This window comes from Acomys minous, assembly GCF_964271855.1.
Source record: "Acomys minous genome assembly, chromosome: 15".
Lineage (NCBI taxonomy): Eukaryota > Metazoa > Chordata > Mammalia > Rodentia > Muridae > Acomys > Acomys minous.
This window is the reverse complement of record NC_140497.1, coordinates 101,154,422-101,175,283: the sequence shown is the minus strand read 5'-3', so window position 1 is coordinate 101,175,283 and position 20,862 is coordinate 101,154,422. Positions and strand designations below refer to the sequence as shown.

Below are 20,862 nucleotides of genomic sequence, written 5' to 3'. Positions count from 1 at the left end.
GGTCTGGTCAAGGCCTCTCCTCTGTCAGCTGTACCCCCCCCCCCCAGGCTCACACTTGCCCCTCCCCCTCCCCCGTGAGCCTGAACTACACTCTGTAAGTCAGTTCTCGGACACCCGCAACTCCAGTCACAAACCATCTTTTTTCTACTGACTTTATTTATTCATTCAACAAACACTCCCGGAGCACAATCTGCAAAGAGGTCATGTTGAAGCCTCACACGCCCAGGAGCCCGCGGACAGGGGGGCAGGGGACTGGACACAGATGCTGGGGTCAGGACTTTGGGGGTAAGGCTGGGTTTCTGGCCAAGGTTGGGATGGTGTTGGGACGTGGGCTTTCGAGGGTCCCTGAGTTCTGCAGGAGGAGGACGGGCCAAGAAAGCATTCGCAGAGGCGAGAGCCTGAGATCATATATTAACATCCTCGTTCTGGGAGGAAAGAAAGGGAAGGTGGGAAGAGGAAACAGAGGGGGCCAGGGGGCCCAGAGAGGGACAGTTCTCTGCCTGAGGTCGTACAGCCAGCCCATGGGAACCGGGCTCGCGCTCACCCCCTGGCTGCTATCCGGGGCTTCCGCGCCACAGCGCGTCCAGCTGTGGACTCAGGGTGCCAAAGGCCGGCCGGTCCTGCGGGCTGGGTGCCCAGCACAGCTGCATGAGCTCCTGAACCTGAAGTGGGGGAAGCGAGGTGGGCGGGGCCTGTGCTGAAGGGCGTGGCTTCTGCTCACAGGAAGCCAGCTCACTCTGCCACACAGCTCTCCATGGCTCCTTATGGATCTCAGAACCGAAACTAAGTCAGCCCGTTGCCATCCCCTTGTCTATCTCTGGACACAGGGTCTCAGTAACCTTGGCTGGCCTCGAACTCGTGGCAGCCTTCCTGCTTCAGCCTCCAGATTGCTGGGGTGACAGGCACGTATCCCATACCTCGCCCAGGGTTTGCTTCTGTGTATCACCCCATCCCGCCCTACGGCCCTGTGTTCTACTGGGAACAACTTCTCCCAGCTACTCCAACAGATGTCATTCACACCCGGGAGAGACCTGTGAACCCCCTAAAAACATAGTAGTGTGGGGCGCTTGGTAGCTCAGTGGTGGGCACTTGCCTAGCGTGTGTGTGTGTGCGCGCGCTTGCGCAGCCCTGGCTTCAGTTCTCAGCACTGTTAAAAATAAATAAGTAAGCTGGGCGTGGTGGCACACACCTTTAATCCCAGCACTTGGGAGGCAGAGGCAGGGGGATCGCTGTGAGTTCAAGGCCAGCCTGGTCTACAACGCGAGAAAAAAATCTAAAAAAACTAAAAAAAAAATTTTTTTTTTGAAATCCGGATCCAGAAGCGGTCACGTATGTGGCACACGTTTTTGCTTTCTCAGTACGTGGGCAGGAAGATGTCAAGTTCCAGGCCAGCCGATACTACATAGCAAGACCTTATCTCAACAAACTTTGAAGCCACCGTTTATGATGCACCGATCCTGTGAAACAGTGGCATTCCCAGCCAAGACCCCTGCTGTCAATCAAGAATGAGATGGCTCAACGGTTAAGAGCGCTATCTGCTCTTCCAGAGGTCCTGAATTCAATTTCTGGCAACCACACGGTGGCTCACAAGCATCTATAATGTGATCTATAATAGCCCTCTTCTGGTGTGGAGGTGCACACGCAAATAGAGCAATCATATACATAAAATAAATAAATAAATAAAATTAAAAAAATAATGAAGACTGGGAAATCGAGTCGACCTCCCTCACCTTGGGAGGGCAGGTGGGTGGCGGCGGGAGGCGGCGGCCCTCGGCCAGTAGCTCCAGGAGTCGGCAGAGCGCAGACCCGTCATGGTCGGGCCCCATCATGCGTAGGAACTCCTGCGGGAGAGGGGCAAGTGTGACAGGGCAGAGGGGAGGGCTGGAGGAAGCCAGAGGGGCTGGTAGCCAGCAGAAGAGAGCTGGGGGTCAGGAGGAAGAGCTGAGGACAGGAGAGAGGACTGAGGTCAGCGGGAAGGGCTAGGGGTAGGAGAGGGGCTGCAGGGGGCGGGACAGGCGACGCACAGCAGAGGGGCTGCAGCGTTTGTCGCTGTAGGTGAAGAGCTCGTACAACACCACCCCGAAGCTCCACACGTCAGACTGGCGGGAGAAGACGTTGTCAGACAGGGACTCGGGGGCGTACCTGCGGGCGGGACAGGGGCGTGGTCGTCAGGCTGGCACAGGCTGCCTGGCGAGGGCGCGGTTAAGTGTGGGGTGTGGTCAAGCTGGGTCTAGGAAAGGATGCATCTACAGAGCCGTGGGCCTGGCCTCGTGGGGGGCGTGGCTACAGGGCGGAGTTTTTGCTGTGGGCGGGGCCTCTACGAGGGCAGGGCTAGAGAGGTGGGGCTGGGCCTGGGCCGGTCTGACGGGCATGCTCTCAGTGGGCGTGCCGTCCGGGGTCTCCGCCTCGCACCAGAAGATGGGGCTCTGGCCCGGTTCGCGGACCACGTAGTAGTCCTTTCCGTGCGGCAGCAGCTTGGCGAGGCCGAAGTCCGCGATCTTCACATGCGACTCGCTCTCCACCAGGATGTTGCGCGCAGCCAGGTCGCGGTGCACGCAGCGGCGCGCGCCCAGATACTCCATGCCCTGCAGGAGGCCGTGAGAGCACGTAGGCCCTGGATCTCTGAACCCAGAACCCCCTCCCCATCCCCGACCTCGGCGGTGGTCGCACCTTGCAGATCTGCCAGGCGAACAGCAGCAGGCGGCCAGTGTGAAGGCGCGCGCGGTGGCGCTGCAGGAAGTCCCTCAGGCAGCCGCTGGGCAGATACTCCATCACCAGCCGCAGGCTCTGGCGACCTGTGTGGACAGTTCAAGGCCCAACTATGGAAGCTGAGGCTTAGAGGGTGCGGGGGTGGGTTAATGGCCCATCTCAACTCAGCCCTAATGGGAAGGGGTAAAAGTGGGATTCGAACCCGCTTCCGGGCCGCTGCCCCCGCTCACCCGGCCCATAGCTGACTCCCCGGTACTTGACGATGAAGTCACTGTGCAGAGCCTTGAGGATCTGAATCTCGCGCTGGAAGTCCCTCTGCTGGTCTGGCCCGCTGTGCTGTAGTTGCTTCACTGCCACCAGGGGTCCTGTATTGTCCCCCAGAGGGTCGTAGCGGCACAGCTCAACGCTGCCGAAGTTGCCCTATGGGAGGGTGGGAGGGCAGCTGGCACGCGTCCGGCTCCGCAGGCCGTGTCCACGCCCACCCCGCCCCGCCCACTCACCTTGCCTAACAGAGAGATGTATTTAAGGTGTCGCTCCTCGAAGATGGCCGGGTCCTGGCAGGCATAGAGCTGGGCGCCACCGCACAGCTCATCTCGGGGACTCGGGCTGCCGGGTGTGGGGTCTGATAGGAGCTCGTAATCTGGGGTGGCGCAGTCACGTGAGTTAGTGGGATCTCTCTCTCTCTGTCTCACCCCCGGACTGACTTGTTGTGTGACCTCCACCTGAGCATTGCCCTCTCTGTGCATTACGACTCGCCCACGGGTACCTCGTGGGGAGCGGGAATGACCACTACCTGGAAAAAAGCACACTCTGCGGGACCCCAATGGCTACAGACACAAAGGGGACCCGAGGGACTGTCGCCCGGATGCCCTCAGATGAGAACATGGTGCTGACAAAAATGTAAGTTAATAATACCAAATCCCAGCACCCAGGAAGGTGAGGTAGAGAGAGCTCCAGTTTGAGAGGCTAGCCTGGGCTACACTGTAAAACAAATGCAGATTGAGTCTTAGTCAAGGGGCCTGATTGTTAAAGTAGCTGTTTTAGCTCTTGCTGACTGCTGGAGACCTCCCTGCACTCAGTTCGGCAGACCCTTCTCCCCTCCCCGTTCCTCACCCTCCAGAGATCCTCTCCGCCCCCAGGTGACTCTCCCATCCCCCGGGGGACAATCCCCGCTCCCGGTACCTGAGGTAATGAGGCCGTTGAGGTCCCTGAGGATGGCGCGGAAGGAGGGGCGCCGGCCAGGGTCATACTCCATGCACTGCGCGATGAGCCCCGCCAGTTCCGTCCACTTCAGGGCTGGCAGCTGCCGGCGTTCCTCGTAGAACTTCAGCTTCTGAGAGACGAGGGAGACGTCAGTCACGTGGTCTAACCTTACTACGACTCTTCCCCTCACCCTCAAGCCCCCCCGCCCCCCCCCCCAGGGCCCTGCAGGCTGATGCTCTGACCTTGGAGGGCTCCAGCGAGGTGATGTGGGCGGGTCCACCACTGAACACCTCCCACGCGGTGGCGCCAAAGCCCCACTTGTCAGCCTCCAAGCCGAGCGTCTGGGCTTCCTGGAGACACTCGGGGGCCACCCAGGGGATCCTGTCGGTGAGCACTAGAGGACATGGGATTGGGAATGGTCACCTAGATCACCACCCCCTTGCACGCACAGCGCAGTGTGCGTGTGAGTGCCGACAGAGGACACAGGGTACAGCCAGGTAAGGCTAGCCTGTACTCACTCTCCAGGCTCAACACGGTAGGGCTCACACCAGGGTCACTCAACTTGATGAAAGGTGGACTCCCATCAACCCCCTCACGAGCCAGGAGCACCTTCCGGGCTGAGACGTTGCCGTGAGGGAGGCCCTTGTCCTCCTAAGTGTTGCAGGCATAGGAAAGTGTGGGGAGCGGTTGATGAATGGAGTTAGGCGAACTCCTCTGCGTCCTTCAAAGCCTATGTGATGCTCGCTGCCCAGACAGAGCAGCCTGTGGCTACCGCTGTAGGTCCCTGACGTCACGTCTTGTAGCCCCGCCCCTCCCCTCCCCTTATACTGATCCGACCAGACGCTCTTCTAACAGCTGTCCCTCCTGTGACCTTCCCACGGCTTTAGGGACCATCAAAGCCCCTCAGCCTGCCACTTAACACCTGCCTCTTCTCACCACTTCCCCGCTCCCCCCCTCAAGCCTGTCTTCACCACTCGTTGCTTTGCTTGACACCCGTGGGTGCGCTTGTTCTCTCTCAGCCCTCCGAGCCTGCTCATGTCCTGCTGTGGCATTCTGGATGGCCACTCTTGTGTTCTTACCAAACTCCTTTCCACCTTACAGAGCCTCCCTAGGGACACAGGGGACACTCACCAAGTAGTTGAGGGCATAGGCCAGCTGCTTGGTCACCTGCAGCTTCCAGCTGGCCGGCACCAGGTGGCCACGCTTGCGCAGATATGTGTCAATTGCTCCTAGGTACACAAATTCCTGCACCATGATGCCTGGGGACAGGGGGAGAGAAGAGTTGGTGTTGTGACACTGGTGACACCATGCTCGGGTGGCTCTGCCCCCCCCCCCCCGCATCCGCCCTCTGCTCTTAGCCTAAGATGGATGTTACTATCCGCTAGTTGAATATAATACAGCCAAGATTCAGAGTGGATGTGCGAGAGGTGCAGGGTTGCACAGCAGCTAGCCAGCAAGGGGGAAAAAGAAAGAGGTCTCTGGGGGTGGGTCGGGGCCGTGAGGTGGGGGGAGCATGTCAGAGGCGCCATGCGGGTCCAGTGAGGTGGGGGAGGGGCTGGGGCTGGGCTCACTGTCTCCAGCCATGCAGACGCCATGCAGCAACACCAGGTGCGGGTACGATACTTGGCTCATCAAGCTGGCGGCTTCCAGAAAGGACTGGGGAGGGAAGAGCAAAATGGTGCATTGGGGTGGTCCCCAGTGGGGTGCTCAGCAGCTCCCGTCGGGCCCAGAGTGGGTCTGAAGTCCTGCTAGAAGCTACCTCAAATCTCTCACGATAGGATGGGGTTGGAGAAGAGCTGATGTCTCACCATCCCTGGATCGTGCCCTTGGAGATGTCATGTCCCCTGTCAATCAGTCACCTTCCCTCCTTCCCCTCCAGCCCTGCCTCAGGACTTCAGCATGTTGTGTCTGCAGCTGCTGTTTACCGCCTGGCTCAGTGTGGCGCTCTATTCCACTTTGGCTTGATGGAGCCTGGCTAAATCCCTTAGTCTTGCACTTCTAGGTTCCAGCGATCCTCCTGCCTCAGTGACCCCCCCTCCCCAAGTGCTAGGACAACAGGTTGCAGCTCCATGCATGTCACATGGCCTTCTGCTCCGGTCCCCGACACACCTCCGTGCAGTTGCGGTGTCTGGCATCCATGACTTTCAGGAGGACTTCCGTGTCATGGGTCTCGCCGTCCACGGCCTCCCGCCGGCAGCCACGGTAGATCTTGGTGAAAGACCCGTGGCCCAGGTTCTCATACTGCGGGACAGAGGACCAAAGCAGCGGCATTGACAACAGCCCCCATGTCCCCGCAGGAGGGCGCTGGCCCCCAGTTCCCACCCCGGGACCCTCACCCACTCCAGGCTGTCCGCGGGGATCGTGTGGAAGCTTAGCTGCGTCAGCGCGCTGCAGGACAGGGAGCGGCTGGGCGCAGGTGTGGGGGTGCAGCCCCTTCGCACCACGATCAAATTGGACTTTTCTGTGGGGGAGGGGGGGAGGCAAGAAAGCAGAGATCAGAGGAAAGGTTTCCATATTTAGACTCCTTCGACTTAGCCTGGGGAGCCCCCAGAAGTCACTCCGGAGGTGCGGACTCTGGGCTGATTTGAAAGTGCGGGCCAAACCAGGCTGCGGTGGCGCACGCCTGTAATCCCAGCACTCGGGAGGCAGAGGCAGGCGGATCGCTGTGAGTTCGAGGCCAGCCTGGTCTACAAAAGTGACTCCAGGACAGCCTAGGTTAACACAGAGAGACCTTGTCTCGAAAAAGAAAAAGAAAAAAAAGAAAAGAAAAGAAAAGGTCACCAACGTCTATATCAACAGCAGGGCTTCGCCTCAGCGACTTTCGCTCACAGAAAAAAGTGAGGAAAAGGAGAGCAACTGAGAAGAAGGGACTTTGTGCCCGAAGACTGTGGTTTCTGTCCTAATCCCCTTGCTCCTTGGTTTCTGCCACCACCCAAGAGCTGCTGGGATGGTGAGGGAAGGAAGACAGGCTCACCCTTCGGTCTCGGGGCACAGCAGGATGTGAGGTTGAGGGCAGCGCCATCCACGTGTAGCCCAGAATGCAAGCAGGCTGTGAGCAGCTCCCTAAGGCTTCTGTGGGGGTGGTTCAGGCCAACCAGGGAGAAAGCCCCACTCGGGTCCCGGCGGATGAGGCAGCCCTTGTAGTCCGGGCCAAGGTGGGTCTGCAAGGCAGAAATGAGCTAGGTGAGGAAGCAGAGGGTCCCGCCCCTTCCGTTTTCCTTAAGGACTGTAGCCGCTGCTACTCCAGATGCTGGAAATGTGTTCCCTGAGCTTTTTTTAAAAATTACATTTATTTGTGTGCATTTCTGTGTAGATGTGTGCCACTATGCACATGTTGAGGTCAGAGAGCAACTCATGGGTGTTGGCTCTGTCCTTTCACCACGAGAGTACCAGGCACCCAACTCTAATCCTCAGGCATGATGGGGAAAAAACCCTTTCCCCCGGGGCTGGAGAGATGGCTTAGAAGTTAAGAACACTAGCTGCTTTTCGAAAGGTCCTGAGTTCAATTCCCAGCAACCACATGGCAGCTCCTATCTATAATGTGATCTGGTGCCCTCTTCTGGTGTGCAGGTGTACATGCAGGCTGAACAGTGTATAGATAATAACAAACAAATAACTCTTTATAAAAACAAAACCTTTCCCCCATGTAACAATGTATTTATTATTATTACACACACAGTGCTCTGCCTGCACGTACACCTGCACACCAGAAGAGGGCACCAGATCACATTATAGATGGTTTTGAGCTACCATGTGGTTGCTGGGAATTGAACTCAGGACCTCTGGAGGAGCAGCCAGTGCTCTTAACCTCTGAGCCATCTCTCCAGCCCCCCCTCCCCACAGTTTTTTGATGCATAATCTCTCTCTGGGTAGCCCAGGCTGGCCTGTAATTTTGATCCTCCTGCCTCAGCCTCTTAAAATCTACGACTACAGATCAATGCTCTTCAAGGAAAAAACGGACAGTCCTTATTCTGCCGCAGCTAAGGTGTCACCTCCTTCAGGAAGCCATCCTGGCACCAGCAGGGAACCAACCTGGACGCAGACGGTAAGAAGAAAGCTGTCATAGTCCTGCGGGCTGCGGCGGAGAATGTAGGAGCCCGGGAGAGAGCCGGCGGCCTTCAGCTTGTGGATGGCAAAGTCTAACCTAGGCAGGGACAGAAGCCAGGTCAGACCCGGACAACCCCTGCCGCCCAGCCACGCCCCCGCTGTGACCCCTTCCTCCAGCCCCCCCCCCAGCCCGCTCCTCACGTGATGGGTCCGTGGCACAGCTCCGCTTCCTCCTCCAGCAGCCGCGCGGGCGCCACCTCCTTGCAGAAGTAATGCCTGGAGTCGCAGGTCAGGCGGAAGTAGCCATCCACCAGGGCCACGAAGGACAGTGCCTCGGGCAGCCCTGGGAACTCCGCTTCCTGCGCGGGAGAACTCTTCAGCGACGAACGGAGCCCCCACGGCGCCCACCCGGCTCCCAGGGTCGGCACCAGAGCAGCGGGTCCCAAGACCCACCAGGATGTGGCTGTCCATCCTGGTGATGGTGACCAGGCGGTGTTCTCCTGCTGGACCCACGCGTGGGGCTTGCTTGATGCTGACATCCACGATTTCGGGAAAGTCACAGAAGGTCTGGAAAAGCTGAGGAAGAGAGGTCGGGCAGAGGCCGGGGGATTACCGTTTGGATCCAGCCCGACCTCCTTCCCACCCTCATCTCCCAGAGAGGGACTGAGACTGGCCGGGATAGGCTGCGCCCAACGACTCAATCCAGACCATCACCTGTCTGACCCCACCCCCTATATAGTCCCGCCCCCACGTCCCCGGGACCGCCTCTAGTTATCTCCAACTCCGTGGTGCGGCCAGTCCCGCCCCGATTGAGCCACGCCCATTCAATTGCCCCGCCCCTGGATCAGTCCAGGTAGCCCCGCCCCGACTGGCCCCTTTCCTAATTGATTCCATCCCATTGGTTCCACCCTACCCGATTGGCTTCTCCCTGGTTGGCTTCTTTACTGACCGCCCCGCCTCCCCGAGGCCCCCGCCCACCAAGGCCCCGCCCCCAGCACCTCCTGGTCCCCGGGGCTCCAGGCGATGCCGCTGCCGCCGGCCACGCGCAGAAGCCCTGGCTCCTCCTGGGCGCCCGGGAGCCCCACGCGGAAGGTCTCGGCGGCGGCCGCCGGGTGCAGCCGCTCCAGGTCCAGGATGTACTTGGCCATGAGCACGTAGCGGTCGGCCTGGCAGGCGACCACGCGTTGCAGCGCCTGGAGCACCGTCCTGCGGATGCGCCTGCGCGTCACGAAGCTCAGGTCCTGGATTAGGTCGCGCAGGCTGGGCGGCAGGCAGGCCTTATAGCTGTGGGTAGGGGGCACGCCGGGCACTCAGGGTGGGAGGGGACCCGAAGGACACACGAGACAGACATCGGGCACCTTTCGGCGGAGGCAGGCTGAGGGAGAGGGTAGCTGTAGGAGTCAGCATTGGGAAGGAGGTGTGTTTTTGGTATGGGCTGCAACCATAGGAGCCCGGGAAGAGGTGGCCCGAGGCTCTCACCTGACGGTCTTCAGCAGCGCGCCTGGCCGCTGGGCCTGCTGACGAGCCATTTGGGCCAGATCCAGCACCGCCAGGCTCAGGAACTCTCCCTGCTCTTTCAGGCTGAGGCCCACTGGGAAGCGGCCACTCACCAGGTCACTGCGGTGCTAGAGCGGCCACAGGAGTGTATGTGGTCAGGTGAGGTCCTGATCAGCCTGGAGCTGCCTTGGTGCCTCCCCCATCCCCCCCCACCCCTCCCCCGTCCCCGGGTTGAGCTTTCCCTACCGAAGACTACCAACCTGGGCAAAGAGGTGTTCTAAAACGTGTAAGTCAAGGATGGCGCTGGTCAAATCTTTGCGCAGCCCAAACCGGTAACACGTCTCCGTCCAAAACCAGTCGGGGAAATAAAAGCTGTGGGTTCCACAATGGGGTGGCACACTCAGCTCTGGCTTCAGTGATGTGCTGTGTGACCTACAGCAAACAGCCCACCCTCTCTGGTCTCAAGAGCCTCTACCATAGACTGAATAGGTGAGCCCCTCCGGGTTCACTCCCTACCGGAGCCTGTAGACCAAGACTTGAGTGTCCATGTCCTCCACGGAGAAGATGTGGCTTGGGGGGAACCAGCAAGACAAGTCCTCGGTGGCCAGAGCGAAGAGGGAGTGATAAACAGGCAGGATGCCTGAAGAGATGGGCCCAGGTCACCCAAGGGAAGGCAGGCGTGATCCTCCCTCACCAAACTTCTTTTTTTTAAAAAAATATTTTATTTAATCTTAATTTATGTGCATTGGTGTAGGGGTGTTAGATCTTGGAGTTACAGACAGGTGTGAGCTGCCATGTGGGTGCTGGGAATCGAACCCGGGCCCCCTGGAAGAATAGGCAGTGCTCTTAACCACTGAGCCATCTCTCCAGCCCCACCAAACTTCTATACGTCCTTCAATGCCCCAGCGTCAATGCCGACCTTCTCTCAACAAGTGCCTTTCTCAGCCCTACTAAGTGGCCCAGTCACCTAGGGAACCACTCACCAGAGGCCTTGGCAGCCCTCACACAGAGGTCCTCGGCCAAGTAGTCCCCAAAAGAGAACGACAGTCGCTTGGGAGGCCCAGGTCCCCGGGAAGGAAGGACCACGTGCAGGGCTCCTGCCTCTGAGGATGAGAGGCTGCAAGAGCGCTGAGAGATCAGAGGTGTCTCCTCATTTGGAGGCGCCATGAGTGTATCCTGGCGAGACAGAGAAGGGGTTTTGACTGAAAGACAGAAGAGGCGCCACAATCCCCCCTGCCCCCGCAAGTGACAAGACAGATGTCTTCTGGTTGTGTGTGAACAGCCCTCTCATGCTGCTCTGCACTCAGGGCAGACATCTCCAATTGATCCACAAGCCTCAACATCCCATCCTAGGCAGCCAAGCCAGGCAGGCATGAGCAATCAATGGCCGATACAGAAACAAGTCTGAACAGGAAGCAGAAGGGGTTTAGAGAGATGAGGACAACTGTCATATTCTCTGTGGGTCTTCAGGTCGCAGCACCACCTGAGTCGGGACCAGAGGCTTCCGTGACTGGCGCCCTGTGCGCGAGTCTGTGGCTAACCATTCAGGGGCCTGTGCTGTCTCCAACACATTTTGGTCTCTCTTTACCCTACTTAATTCCTCTTTGGTCCCCACAGCCAGGATGCTCACTGCATTGGCCTGGGTGAGAAAAACACCTTCCCACCCCTTGAAGCTGGTGAGGGCAAGGGGCGGGGCTACCCCGTGAGATAAAACACAGAACAGATGCTCAGACCACAGCCCTACAAACCTCAGGGCCAGGAAGGTGGCTCACAGCCAAGCCTTCCATCTCCGATGCTCACATGGTGGAAGAGGCCCGCTGACTACACAGAGTTGCCCTCTGACCTCCGCGTGTGTGGCCCTCCCATAAAAAAAGACAACAAAATCGAGCATGGTGGCGTACTTGTTACCACAAAACTCAAGAGGTGGAGACAGAATGCTACAAGTCCAAAGCCAGCCTGGGTTGCGTGAGACTGTATTTCAAAAAACAAACAAACAAAAACATAGATCCAGGCATGGTGGCACGCACATTTAATCCCAGCACTCGGGAGGCAGGGACAGGGCCAGCCTGGTCTACAGAGTGAGTTCCAGGACAGCCAAGGCTACATAGAGTGACCCTGTCTCGAAAACCAAACAAGACCAAAAGACATAAGTAGATAAATGAATAGAGAGCTGGAGGCGCAGCTCCGCGGCTGAGAGCACCGGCCCCGGCAGCTCGCAGCTGCCTGTCACTCTTGCGCTTGTGGATCCAGCGCCCTCTTCTGGCCTCTGCGGGCACCTCACTCAGAAGCTTATGTTCCCACAAACCAGGGGAGGCGGCTCCCCTCCTTTAACCTCAGCACTCAAGATACAGGTAGGAGGATCTCTGTGAATTCGAGGCCAGCCTGGTTGACAGTGAATTCCAGGACAGCCAGGGTCACACAGAAAAACCCTGTCTCAAACCAAGAAAATAAAGAAAAAAGTTATTAACCTGTTACTGGAGTTGGTGGGACACAACTGTAATTACACGTTTAAGGTCAGGCCCTGTCTCAAGAAACAAATTAGGGCTGACAAGGTGGCTTAGCTGGGAAAGGCGCTTGCCGCCAAGCCTGACAGTCCGCAGGGCCCACGTGGTGAAAGGAGAAAACCCACTCTGGCAGGCTGACCTCTGACCTCCGAACGCTCGCAAAGCGCATACACGCACACAGAATAAAACTAATAAAAATATTGTAAAAATATATAAAGATGAAAGTATACTCATCTTCCCCAACTCTTGTTCCTGCATAGGCTGCAGGAGGATTGCTGTAAGTTTCAGTGTACAAAGGGAGAGCCAGACTCAAAATACAAAATGAAAGACATAAAGCAACAAAGCGGATACGAATCTTAAAGGAGTATGAGCTTTTACCAAAGGGAAAGTTCGGAGCCCTCTCCCCTCCCGCGCCTGGTACCTGAGAGTGGGGGCGGGGAGTCCGAGGCGCATGCGCGCTGCTGCGGCCGCCAGTGCGGTGTCCAGGCTGCGCCCCGCGCCCCGCGCCCCCCGCCCCTCGCGCCCCGCGTTCCTACCTGCAGCCGTGCCGGGGCAAGGGCAGTCGGGGCTGCGACAGGAAAGTCCCCGTTCCTTCCTGTGCGGCCCCTGAGCTTCCTGGCCGCCGTCATTTACGGAAAGTCAGAGCGCCCTGGGGGCGGGGCGGGACAGGAGGCCCCGGGGTGGGAGACTAGAAACCTGTGCGACCGGGCCACCCTGCGGTGGTAGGAGCCTGGTGAAGAGCTGGGACAGGAAGGCCGGGGTGCTGCTGGGGACCTCAGTGCACAGAGCCCCCACCCCCACCCGGTCCCAGGCTTCCGTACGTCAGTGTCCTTAGGGCATCCGGGGCCAGCCCGGGCCAGGACCTGCTGCAGGCAGAGCACAGGCTTCGGACTTAAGTGTCCACTCCGCCCCCAACCTTTAACCTCAAAAAGGACACTCTGAGCAATGTTAAAAACACGGGGGGGGGGGGCGGGGGGCGGGGGGCGGGGAGGAGGTGTGTGTGTGTGGCAAACCTTCTGGCTCCTTAGTCCTAATGAGCTAAGAGGGGCCCCGCTCCTTGGGGACCCCACCCGCGGCCTGGGCAGGCTCACACTTCCTCTGAGAACCTGGCCTTCTATCTATCGTTGTCCTGTCCTGCTCAAAAGCTATGAAGCCTGCAAGACAGCTGGGTCCCGTCCCTGGGAACCACAGGCACAGCCTGGAGGTTTCTGAAAAGAACTTATCAGGCCGCAGAGGATAATGGCAGGAGCCTGGCCTCGTGTCCTCCATGCCTGACTCTGCTGACACCCTAACTTGCTATCAGGCTGTGGACCCACTTGTGGCCTGCACCCCAGTGCCTCCCTTTATTCCATCTGTTGCCGGGGGGGGGGGGGCGGGGGGGGCTGCTGCGTGGGGGCAGAACTGAGAGTGAATCTCGCGGGAGGGAACTGCGCAGCTTTGTGCAGCAGGAGCTGGTTCCCCTAAAGCACGCCAAGTTCTGTTCTCAGACGGCTCTCCTGAAGCCTCAGACCCAGAGCACCAGCAGCTCCTGAAACACCACGCCCAGCAGGCTAGGCTTCTTGGCTTGCGGATATGTCTGGGAGAGGCGGAAGTGAGGAACCAGGCATTGGGAATGGAAACATGAAGAGAGAGCAGGTGTGACATGGAGGATGAGGTAGAAGATTGACAGAACAAACCAAGATGTGCCACACAGCTCACTGGTGGAGCTTCTGCCTGGAATCCCCCAGTGAGGGGTGGGGGCGTGGCTAAGGGGTGGAGCCCCTGCCTAGAATCCCCCAATGAGGGACTGGGGGCGTGGCTAAGGGGTGGAGCCCCTGCCTAGAATCCCCCAGTGAGGGGCTGGGGGCATGACTCAGGGGTGGAGTCCCTGACTAGAATCCCCCAATGACGGGCTGGGGGCGTGGCTCAGGGATGGAGCCCCTGCCTAGAATCCCCAGTGAGGGGCTGGGGGTGTGGTTCAGGGGTGGAGCACTTGTTGGCCATCAGCATAGCTCCAGGCAATGAGATATCCTGTCTGTAGGGAAGAAGGTGGAGAGTGACACAGCAGGACAGAGGAGGATGTCTCTGTCCTCCACACTCATAAATATAGGATATGAGGAAGGCTACAGTGCTATTGTCACTGCGTGGTAGCATATGCGTGAAATCTCGGCGCTCAGGAGGTCAAGCAAGGCGAGATTGATTGCTGCAAGGCTGAACCTATCCTGACCCACATGGTAAGTTTCAGGCCAATTAGGCTACATAACTAAAACGTCTTTAAAAAACAAACAAACAAACAAACAAACAAACCATGCTGGGCTTGGTGGTGCACGCCTTTAATCTCAGCACTAGGGAAACAGAGGTAGGTGATCTCTGTGAGTTCAAGTCCAGCCTGGTCTACAAAGTGTGTCTAGGACAGCCAAGGCTACACAGAGAAACCCTGTCTTGAAAAATCAAAATCAAGCAAGCCAACAAAAAAAGTCATTAAGAATAGAAAGAGGGGGCTGGAGAGATGGCTCGGAGGTTAAGAGCACTGGCTGCTCTTCCAGAGGTCCTGAGTTCAATTCCAAGCAACTACCTGGTGGGTCACAGCCATCTATAGTGAGATCTGGTGACCTCAATAAATCTTTTTAAAAAGATATGCTTTATTAAAAAGAAAAGAGAGAGAATTGGATCCCTTAGGATTCCTGAGTTCTTCAGGTTTTAACCCAAATAAATGAGTTGTTGCAAAAAACACAAGGTCTGGGGGCTGAAGAGATGGCTCAGAGGTTAAGAGCACTGGCTGCTCTTTGACAGGTCCTGAGTTAAAAAAAAAAAAAGAAAAGAAAGAAAGAAAGAACAGTCCCGAGTTCAATTCCCAGCAACCACATGGTGGCTCACAACTATCTATAATGAGTTCTGGTGCCCTTTTCTGGCCTGGGGCATACGTGAAGGCAGAGCACTGTATAAATAAAAAATAAATCTGAAAAAAAAACCCCACAAGGTCCATTTGTTATGCTCCCTCTTCTCAAGGTGGAGAAACTGAGACGCCAAGTGTTGGGTGATACTTTAGAATATAGGGGGGCCTGGGACACTCTGCAAGCCAGGCCCCTCGCCCCTCGCAGGGGGGTCCTAGCCAGGGGTCGGTGTGGGTTTGCATAACAATGGCTCCATAGGCTTGTCACCAGGAGGAGGCACCATTGGAAGCTGTGGCCTCCTTAGAGGAAGTGTGTCACCAGGAGTTGGGCCTTGTGGTTTCAAATGCTCAAGCCAGGGCCAGTGGCACTCTCTTCCTGCTCTCCGAGGATGCCCAGGGAGGACTCTCAGCTCCTTCCCCTGCCCCATGCTGTTTGCACACCACCAAGCTTCCCGCCATGACGGTAATGGACTAAACCTCTGAAACTGGAAGCTAGCCCCAATGAAATGTTTTCCTCTGTAAGAGTTTTTGTTGTTGTTGTTTTGTTTATTTGTTTTTTTTTGTTGTTGTTTTTTGGCCGTGGTGTCTCTTCACAGCAATAGAACACTGACTAAGGCAGGGTCTGCCCCTGAGCCACAACCCCATCCCTCACAGGGGTTTCCTGGGCGGGGCCTGAATGAGGCTCCTATTCCAACCACACCCTGCTCAGAGAAACTGCCACATCGTCCTGGGACGGAGAGTCCATGAGCTCAGCCTGGCATTGCATAGATTTTTCAAGGCCCCAAAAGCAGAGCCCGGTAGGTCGCATGGAGGTAACTGGTCATAGCAGCACTGCAGTCAGGAGCCAAGCACACACAGCGAAGCCTCTCAGGCTGGACTGAGAAAGCTCTGAGGTGGCTGTGGGCCTGTACTGCAGCCACTCAGGAGGCCATCCCGGGCAGTGGGGGCCACACACATAAAAAGTGAGGTGGATTCTGGAACGTGCCCTGACATATAGTCATGCATGTGTATAAAACGTGAAGTGACCAGGAGGACAAAGAGAGTAGGGCGGGTGGGGGACTGTGGGGTGTGGTAGCTCCTCCAGAGGTCCTGAGTTTGATTCCAGGCACCCACATAGTGGCTCACTGCCACCTGCAGTCCCAGTCCCAGCCACCTGACACCCTCTCCTGGCCTCCCTGGGCACCAGGCACACAAGCGAAACACCCCCACACAGGCCAGCCTGAGTAAGCAGGGAGCCCCAGGCTTGTCAGACACTGCCAACAACCACCACCACAACAACAATAAATAGGTGACCTGTGCATGAGGGACAGCAGCCGAGGCTGTCTTCTGGGCTTACATGCACAGGTGTGTATGCAAACTAACACACAGACACATACACACAGACACACACACACACACAGACGCAGACACACACACACACACATACACACACACACACACACACACACACACACACACACACACACACACACACACACACACCACCAGTGAGTCCGTGCACGATGACTCAGTGAGCCCTTCCAGACAAGCCTGAGGACTCGCATTGCATTCCAGGAACTCACATAGTGAGGGAAAAACAGCTATGGGAAATTACCCTCTGACATCCACATGCGCGCTGTGATACATGCGTGTTCACTCCCATACACATACATGATGTAATTTTTAAATTTTAGATTGATTTTATTTTCTGTGCATTTTCGGGAGGCATTGAAGATTGGGATTTGACAATTAAATAGGAGTTTTATCACCCACGAGAATGTAAAAGAAGAGCACAGGTTAGGTGGTTCCAAGAGAGAAATAGACGCGGAGACTAGACAGGTGACCCGTTGAGGCTAAGCCTGGGACAGAGAGCGATGGAGCTGGAGAAGCGACCTGGCTTGGGCTCCCGGGCGCTCCCGGGCCCTTTAAGGCGTCCGCCCGGCCCCGCCCCGTCACGCGTCCCCGGCCCCGCCCACGCCGCAGCGTCAGCGCGCGTCAGGCGCTGTCCGCGCCCCCGGTGCTGAAGCGACATGGCCGGCGGCCGGGCCCCGGCGTGAGCCCCGAGCCCCACGCCGCGCCCGCCGCGCTCTGACTGCCCGGAGTCATGTCTCTGCTGTGCGTGGGAGGTAGGAGCTGCGTGGACGCGGGCAAGGTGTAGGGTCCGCGTGGATGAGCCAGGCCGGGCTGCATTGAGGAGGGGACCCCCGGTGTGCGCCGCAGGGCGCGCACGGATCAGCTGTAGGGGTCCTGTCTGTCGCACACACGCGTGGATGCGGGGCTCGGGGCGCCTGGGTAGACGCAGTGTAGGCGCTGGTAGGGGCCGAGCAGTCGCGGGAGGGTGGGGGGACATGGGGGCTGTGGGTCCGGCCTAGGCGTGGGGACAAGCCCTCCGGTCCCTAGTGTCCCTCAAACAGTGCAGTGGGCTTCGCGGAAGCTCGTGGTTCCCTCTCCGCCTCACCCCTAGGGCTGGAGGGAGAGAATGAGACGTGGGGGGGGGCAGCTATTTTGGGGCCAAAACGCCATCTGCACCGAGGCCCACGCCCAGGCCCGCGCTCCGCGTTTGAGGGGGAGGGCGGGAACCACGGGAGAGGTGTGACCCCTGCATCCCTCGAAGCACCAAACGGGGCCAGGCTCAGCTGCGGGGTAACTCTGCTGCGGGAGACCTTGGGCGGCTGGCTGGCCACGTAGGGGTGCGTGAGGGCTGAGTCTGTGGGGGGTTGGGGGGCCCCCTGCACCCTGTCCCCTTCCCACCTCCAGGAGGCTGTGTGGGGCGGAGGGCGAGTCTCCATTTGCCTCTGATCTCAGGCTGCGGGAGACCTTGGGCGGTGGATGTGCAGATTTGATCTCCGCGGCTGCGTGGCCCCAGATGGCCCCGCCCCTCTGCCCCTCCCCCTCGCCCCCCCCCCCGCAAGCCCCCCCCCCGCACGCCGCTCCATTCACAAACCCGGCCCCGCCCGCCCGCGCCCCACGGTGCACCGCTGGAGTCTAGTGGACGCGGGTGTTCTTAAAGGCGCAGGAACCCTTTTCTCGGAGTACGTCCGGAAGGGTTCGGGCCACCCAGGGTCACCGAGCAGCCCTGGCCTCCAGGCACAGGAAGTAACTGGAGCTGAACGTGAAGGGGACCCTCTCTCTGGGCAGCCCCCCACAGATCCAGCCATAAATGGAAGGGGACCTCGTCCTCAGTTGCTCCCTGCACTCGGCGTCCTCCCATCCTGCCTCACGTGGGGGGGGGTCACCCCAACTCTGACGCAAACCGGAGGCTTGGCTGCGGGGGTGGAGGGCGGGCAGCGTCACAAATGAGACTTCCAGAAAGCCTGGCCTGGGCGGGCGACGTTTGTACACCGGACGCCATGGTGGGGAGATCTGGGGGTGAAAAGCAGAGCTTTGGGGAAAGGAAGCTGACAGGGAGGTGCAGGTGGGGCTCGCAGCGGGGAAGGGCCGGGCCTGGTCAAAGCTGCGCGTGGAGGCGTCCAGTGCATGTGAGCTCAGACTCACAGAGGGGGATACCCTCGTGGCAACTACCCTCCGCCCTTCCCTGCGGTCGGGTATTCTGGGGCTCCAGTCTCCCCCGCAATCGAAGCTGCCGTGCTGCAGATACAGATCGGGACTGTGCACACCGGATGATTAGGGATGTTTAGGATATACACATAGAGGGGCAGGGGCTGACACACCCGGTGTGCGGGGTGCTTGCCGCTCAATTAGTAAAGTGCTTATAATAATGCTTGCAGCACAGTTGGTACAGTGCTTATAGCTCAGCACAGTGTTCCCAGTTCAGTTGGCACAGTGCTTGCAGCTCAGTTGGCACAGTGCTTGCAGCTCAGTTGGCACAGTGTTTGCAGCTCGGTTGGTACAGTGCTTGCAGCTCGGTTGGCACAGTGTTTGCAGCTCAGTTGGCACAGTGCTTATAGCTCAGTTGACACAATGGTTGTAGCTCAGTTGGCACAGTGCTTATAGCTCAGTAGGCACAGTGCTTATAGCTCAGTTGGTACAGTGCTTATGGCTCAGTTGGTACAGTGCTTATGGCTCAGTTGGTACAGTGCTTATGGCTCAGTTGGTACAGTGCTGATAGCTCAGTTGGCACAGTGCTTGCAGCTCACTTAGCACAGTACTGCCCACATGTACAAAGGCCTGGATTTCATCCCTAGCACCACAGAAGCTAGGCCTGGTGGCCCATGCCAGTCATCCGAGCATCTGGGGGCAGCGGCAGGAGTTCAGGAAGGAGTTTGAGGTCATTCTCAGCTACACAATGAATTCGAGGCCAGCCTGGGTTATGTGGGCCCTGTCACAAACAGAAGGAAGGTCCCCTCCCATGACCACAGCTCCCAAACCATATTCGTTGGCAGGCAGATAGCTGCACCAAGTGTGTCTCCTTCCTGTGACCTCACCTGACCAGCAGGAAACCATGTATGTGCCTATGTGGCGATCAAAAGACAATATTGGACAGCCAGCCTTCCCCTCCCACCACCCAGATCCCAGTCTGTTGAGACAGCCGCTCTGGAACTCTCTGATTGGCCGCGGGACCCCAGATCTGCTTCTCTCTGCTTCCTGAGAGCTGGGGTTACAGTGGTCAACACTCAGGCTCCCTCTTTCCAGGGACCTGGGGGTCTTGAAGTTTTAGTTCTTGTGTGGCAGACCCACGAGCTAGCTCCCGGCTTCTTCCTCCACTTTCTGAAAGAAAAAAAGAAAGAAAGAAAGAAAGAAAGAAAGAAAGAAAGAAAGAAAGCCATATTTTAGCTGGGTGCACATCTTTAATCCCCACCCCCCCAAACCCAAACCAAAATGACAACAATAAAACAAAACAGAGAGACAGACAGATAGGGGAGTGCACCCCCAAATGGCTGGACCTTCTCCAGCGCCACCCTTAAGCACCATTTTTAGTTTCACTGTGAGCAGAGGCTGGCTTTGAACTCCTGGAGTGCTCAGATGAGAAGTGTATGTCTTTAAGGCTATATAAATATTTCACAAGGATGGACAGAGGAGGGTGGGTGTGTTCATGTGCCCGCACATGTATGTGTGAAGTCTGAGCATGAAAAATACAAGAGTTGAACCTGTCTGTCCACTTCATCCCACTTCACAGATGAGGAAAACTGAGCCCCAGAGAGGTTCATCCGTTTGCCTAAGACCACACAGCAGGGAGGAGCTGAGGACTGCCAGGCTGGCTGTGTACTGGGGAGGAAAGTTAGGTCAGGGTCTGTTTCCTTCTCATTTCCCAGAATCCTTTGCAAAACTGTCGACTACAGCCAGCAACAGGGACCTACACCCTGCGACTGTCTGTGCTGCCTCCTTTACAAGGAGATAGAGGGTGACAGCAGGATTTGCAGGCTGTTGTCATCCATGGCTCACGGAAGGTCTGTTAGCCTGCCTTGGTACGCCCTGTTGCCTTTCAGAGGCTCCCCAGTGGCCAGGTTCCCCACCCCGCCCTCTGGACCTGGACAAGTCTCCCCAAGAGGGCAGCCTTTAATCAGAAAATGGATCTGAACATCCGAGGCTGCCACAGAGAATAAAAATAGTGCGGGGTGGGGGGAGGGTAAGGGACCCCAGGGAGAGGCAGCTCCACCCTCAACTAGGTGGGGAAACTGAGGCCATGGAAGGTTGCAGGCACTTGAATCACCTGCGGCCTCGCCGAGGGCTATAAATAGCTGAGCGGACGAGGCGCTTCCGCCACTAACCCAAGCACGGCTTTGGGAGGTGGCGGGATGTGACGAGGCGGTGACTGGGGACGTGATGGGACACACGCGCGCGCGCGCACAGCAGCTGCTCTACCCTAACCCCACCCTCTACTCCCTAGACACCCTATGCCGGAACCGTAGACCTTCCTCCTGCTCTGACATCCCCGCCCCCCCCCCCCCACCGTGCCCCGAACTCTCCCCCTCCGGGACACTCTTCCGCTCCCCAGCTCTGATGCACTCTCCCTCCCCACTGCTCCCAGATGCCCTCCCCCAAGACACACCCGCAGACACCTCTATTCTTTCCCTAGACACATGGACTCCTTACAGAGACACCTCAAATCCTCTTCTCAACACCTCCGCCTTCGCCCCCTTTCAGACTCCG

At 57.9% G+C, this 20,862-nt stretch overlaps 2 protein-coding genes across 11 annotated transcripts in view; one reads left to right on the top strand and one right to left on the bottom strand.

Annotated features, from left to right (window-relative positions):
- Positions 1-152: 152 nt before the first annotated feature.
- On the bottom strand, positions 153-12,878 carry JAK3 (Janus kinase 3). Of its 3 annotated transcripts, XM_084758442.1 has the most exons (25): positions 12,497-12,878; positions 10,440-10,632; positions 9,973-10,096; positions 9,717-9,828; positions 9,439-9,584; positions 8,958-9,243; positions 8,413-8,535; positions 8,161-8,318; positions 7,945-8,056; positions 6,887-7,073; positions 6,249-6,373; positions 6,022-6,153; positions 5,484-5,568; positions 5,044-5,171; positions 4,431-4,563; positions 4,155-4,306; positions 3,892-4,042; positions 3,210-3,349; positions 2,940-3,129; positions 2,671-2,795; positions 2,413-2,585; positions 2,025-2,142; positions 1,731-1,841; positions 545-662; positions 153-425 (listed from the first exon to the last, which is right to left on the bottom strand). In XM_084758442.1, exons 1-24 carry the CDS (start codon positions 12,587-12,589, stop codon positions 555-557), a joined length of 3,405 nt encoding a protein of 1,134 aa, XP_084614568.1. In that variant the 5' UTR covers positions 12,590-12,878; the 3' UTR covers positions 153-425; positions 545-554. The 3 variants fall into 3 exon arrangements, with proteins under 3 accessions (XP_084614568.1, XP_084614567.1, XP_084614569.1); XM_084758441.1 differs by having other exon boundaries at positions 153-662; XM_084758443.1 differs by having other exon boundaries at positions 153-662; positions 12,382-12,517.
- Positions 12,879-16,801: 3,923 nt separating this feature from the next.
- Positions 16,802-20,862, top strand: part of UNC13A (unc-13 homolog A) — a 49,485-nt gene continuing 45,424 nt past the window's right edge. For 7 of the 8 annotated variants that reach the window (XM_084759093.1, XM_084759091.1, XM_084759095.1 and 4 more), the window contains exon 1: positions 16,802-16,937. In XM_084759093.1, the coding sequence (XP_084615219.1) occupies positions 16,916-16,937 (22 nt within the window). In that variant the 5' untranslated portion in view covers positions 16,802-16,915. The remainder of the gene's footprint in view (positions 16,938-20,862) is intronic. The other variant, XM_084759096.1, reaches the window with a different exon arrangement.

Excerpts from the sequence above, each read along its gene's own strand:
- JAK3 (XM_084758441.1), bottom strand. The coding sequence starts at position 12,589 with ATGACGGCGGCCAGGAAGCTCAGGGGCCGCACAGGAAGGAACGGGGAC. Across the intron at positions 7,074-7,944 it reads TTCTTACCGTCTGCGTCCAG|ACCCACCTTGGCCCGGACTA; the intron begins GTTGGTTCCCTG and ends TCTGCCTTGCAG. Across the intron at positions 6,154-6,248 it reads CCGCGGACAGCCTGGAGTGG|TATGAGAACCTGGGCCACGG; the intron begins GTGAGGGTCCCG and ends TCTGTCCCGCAG.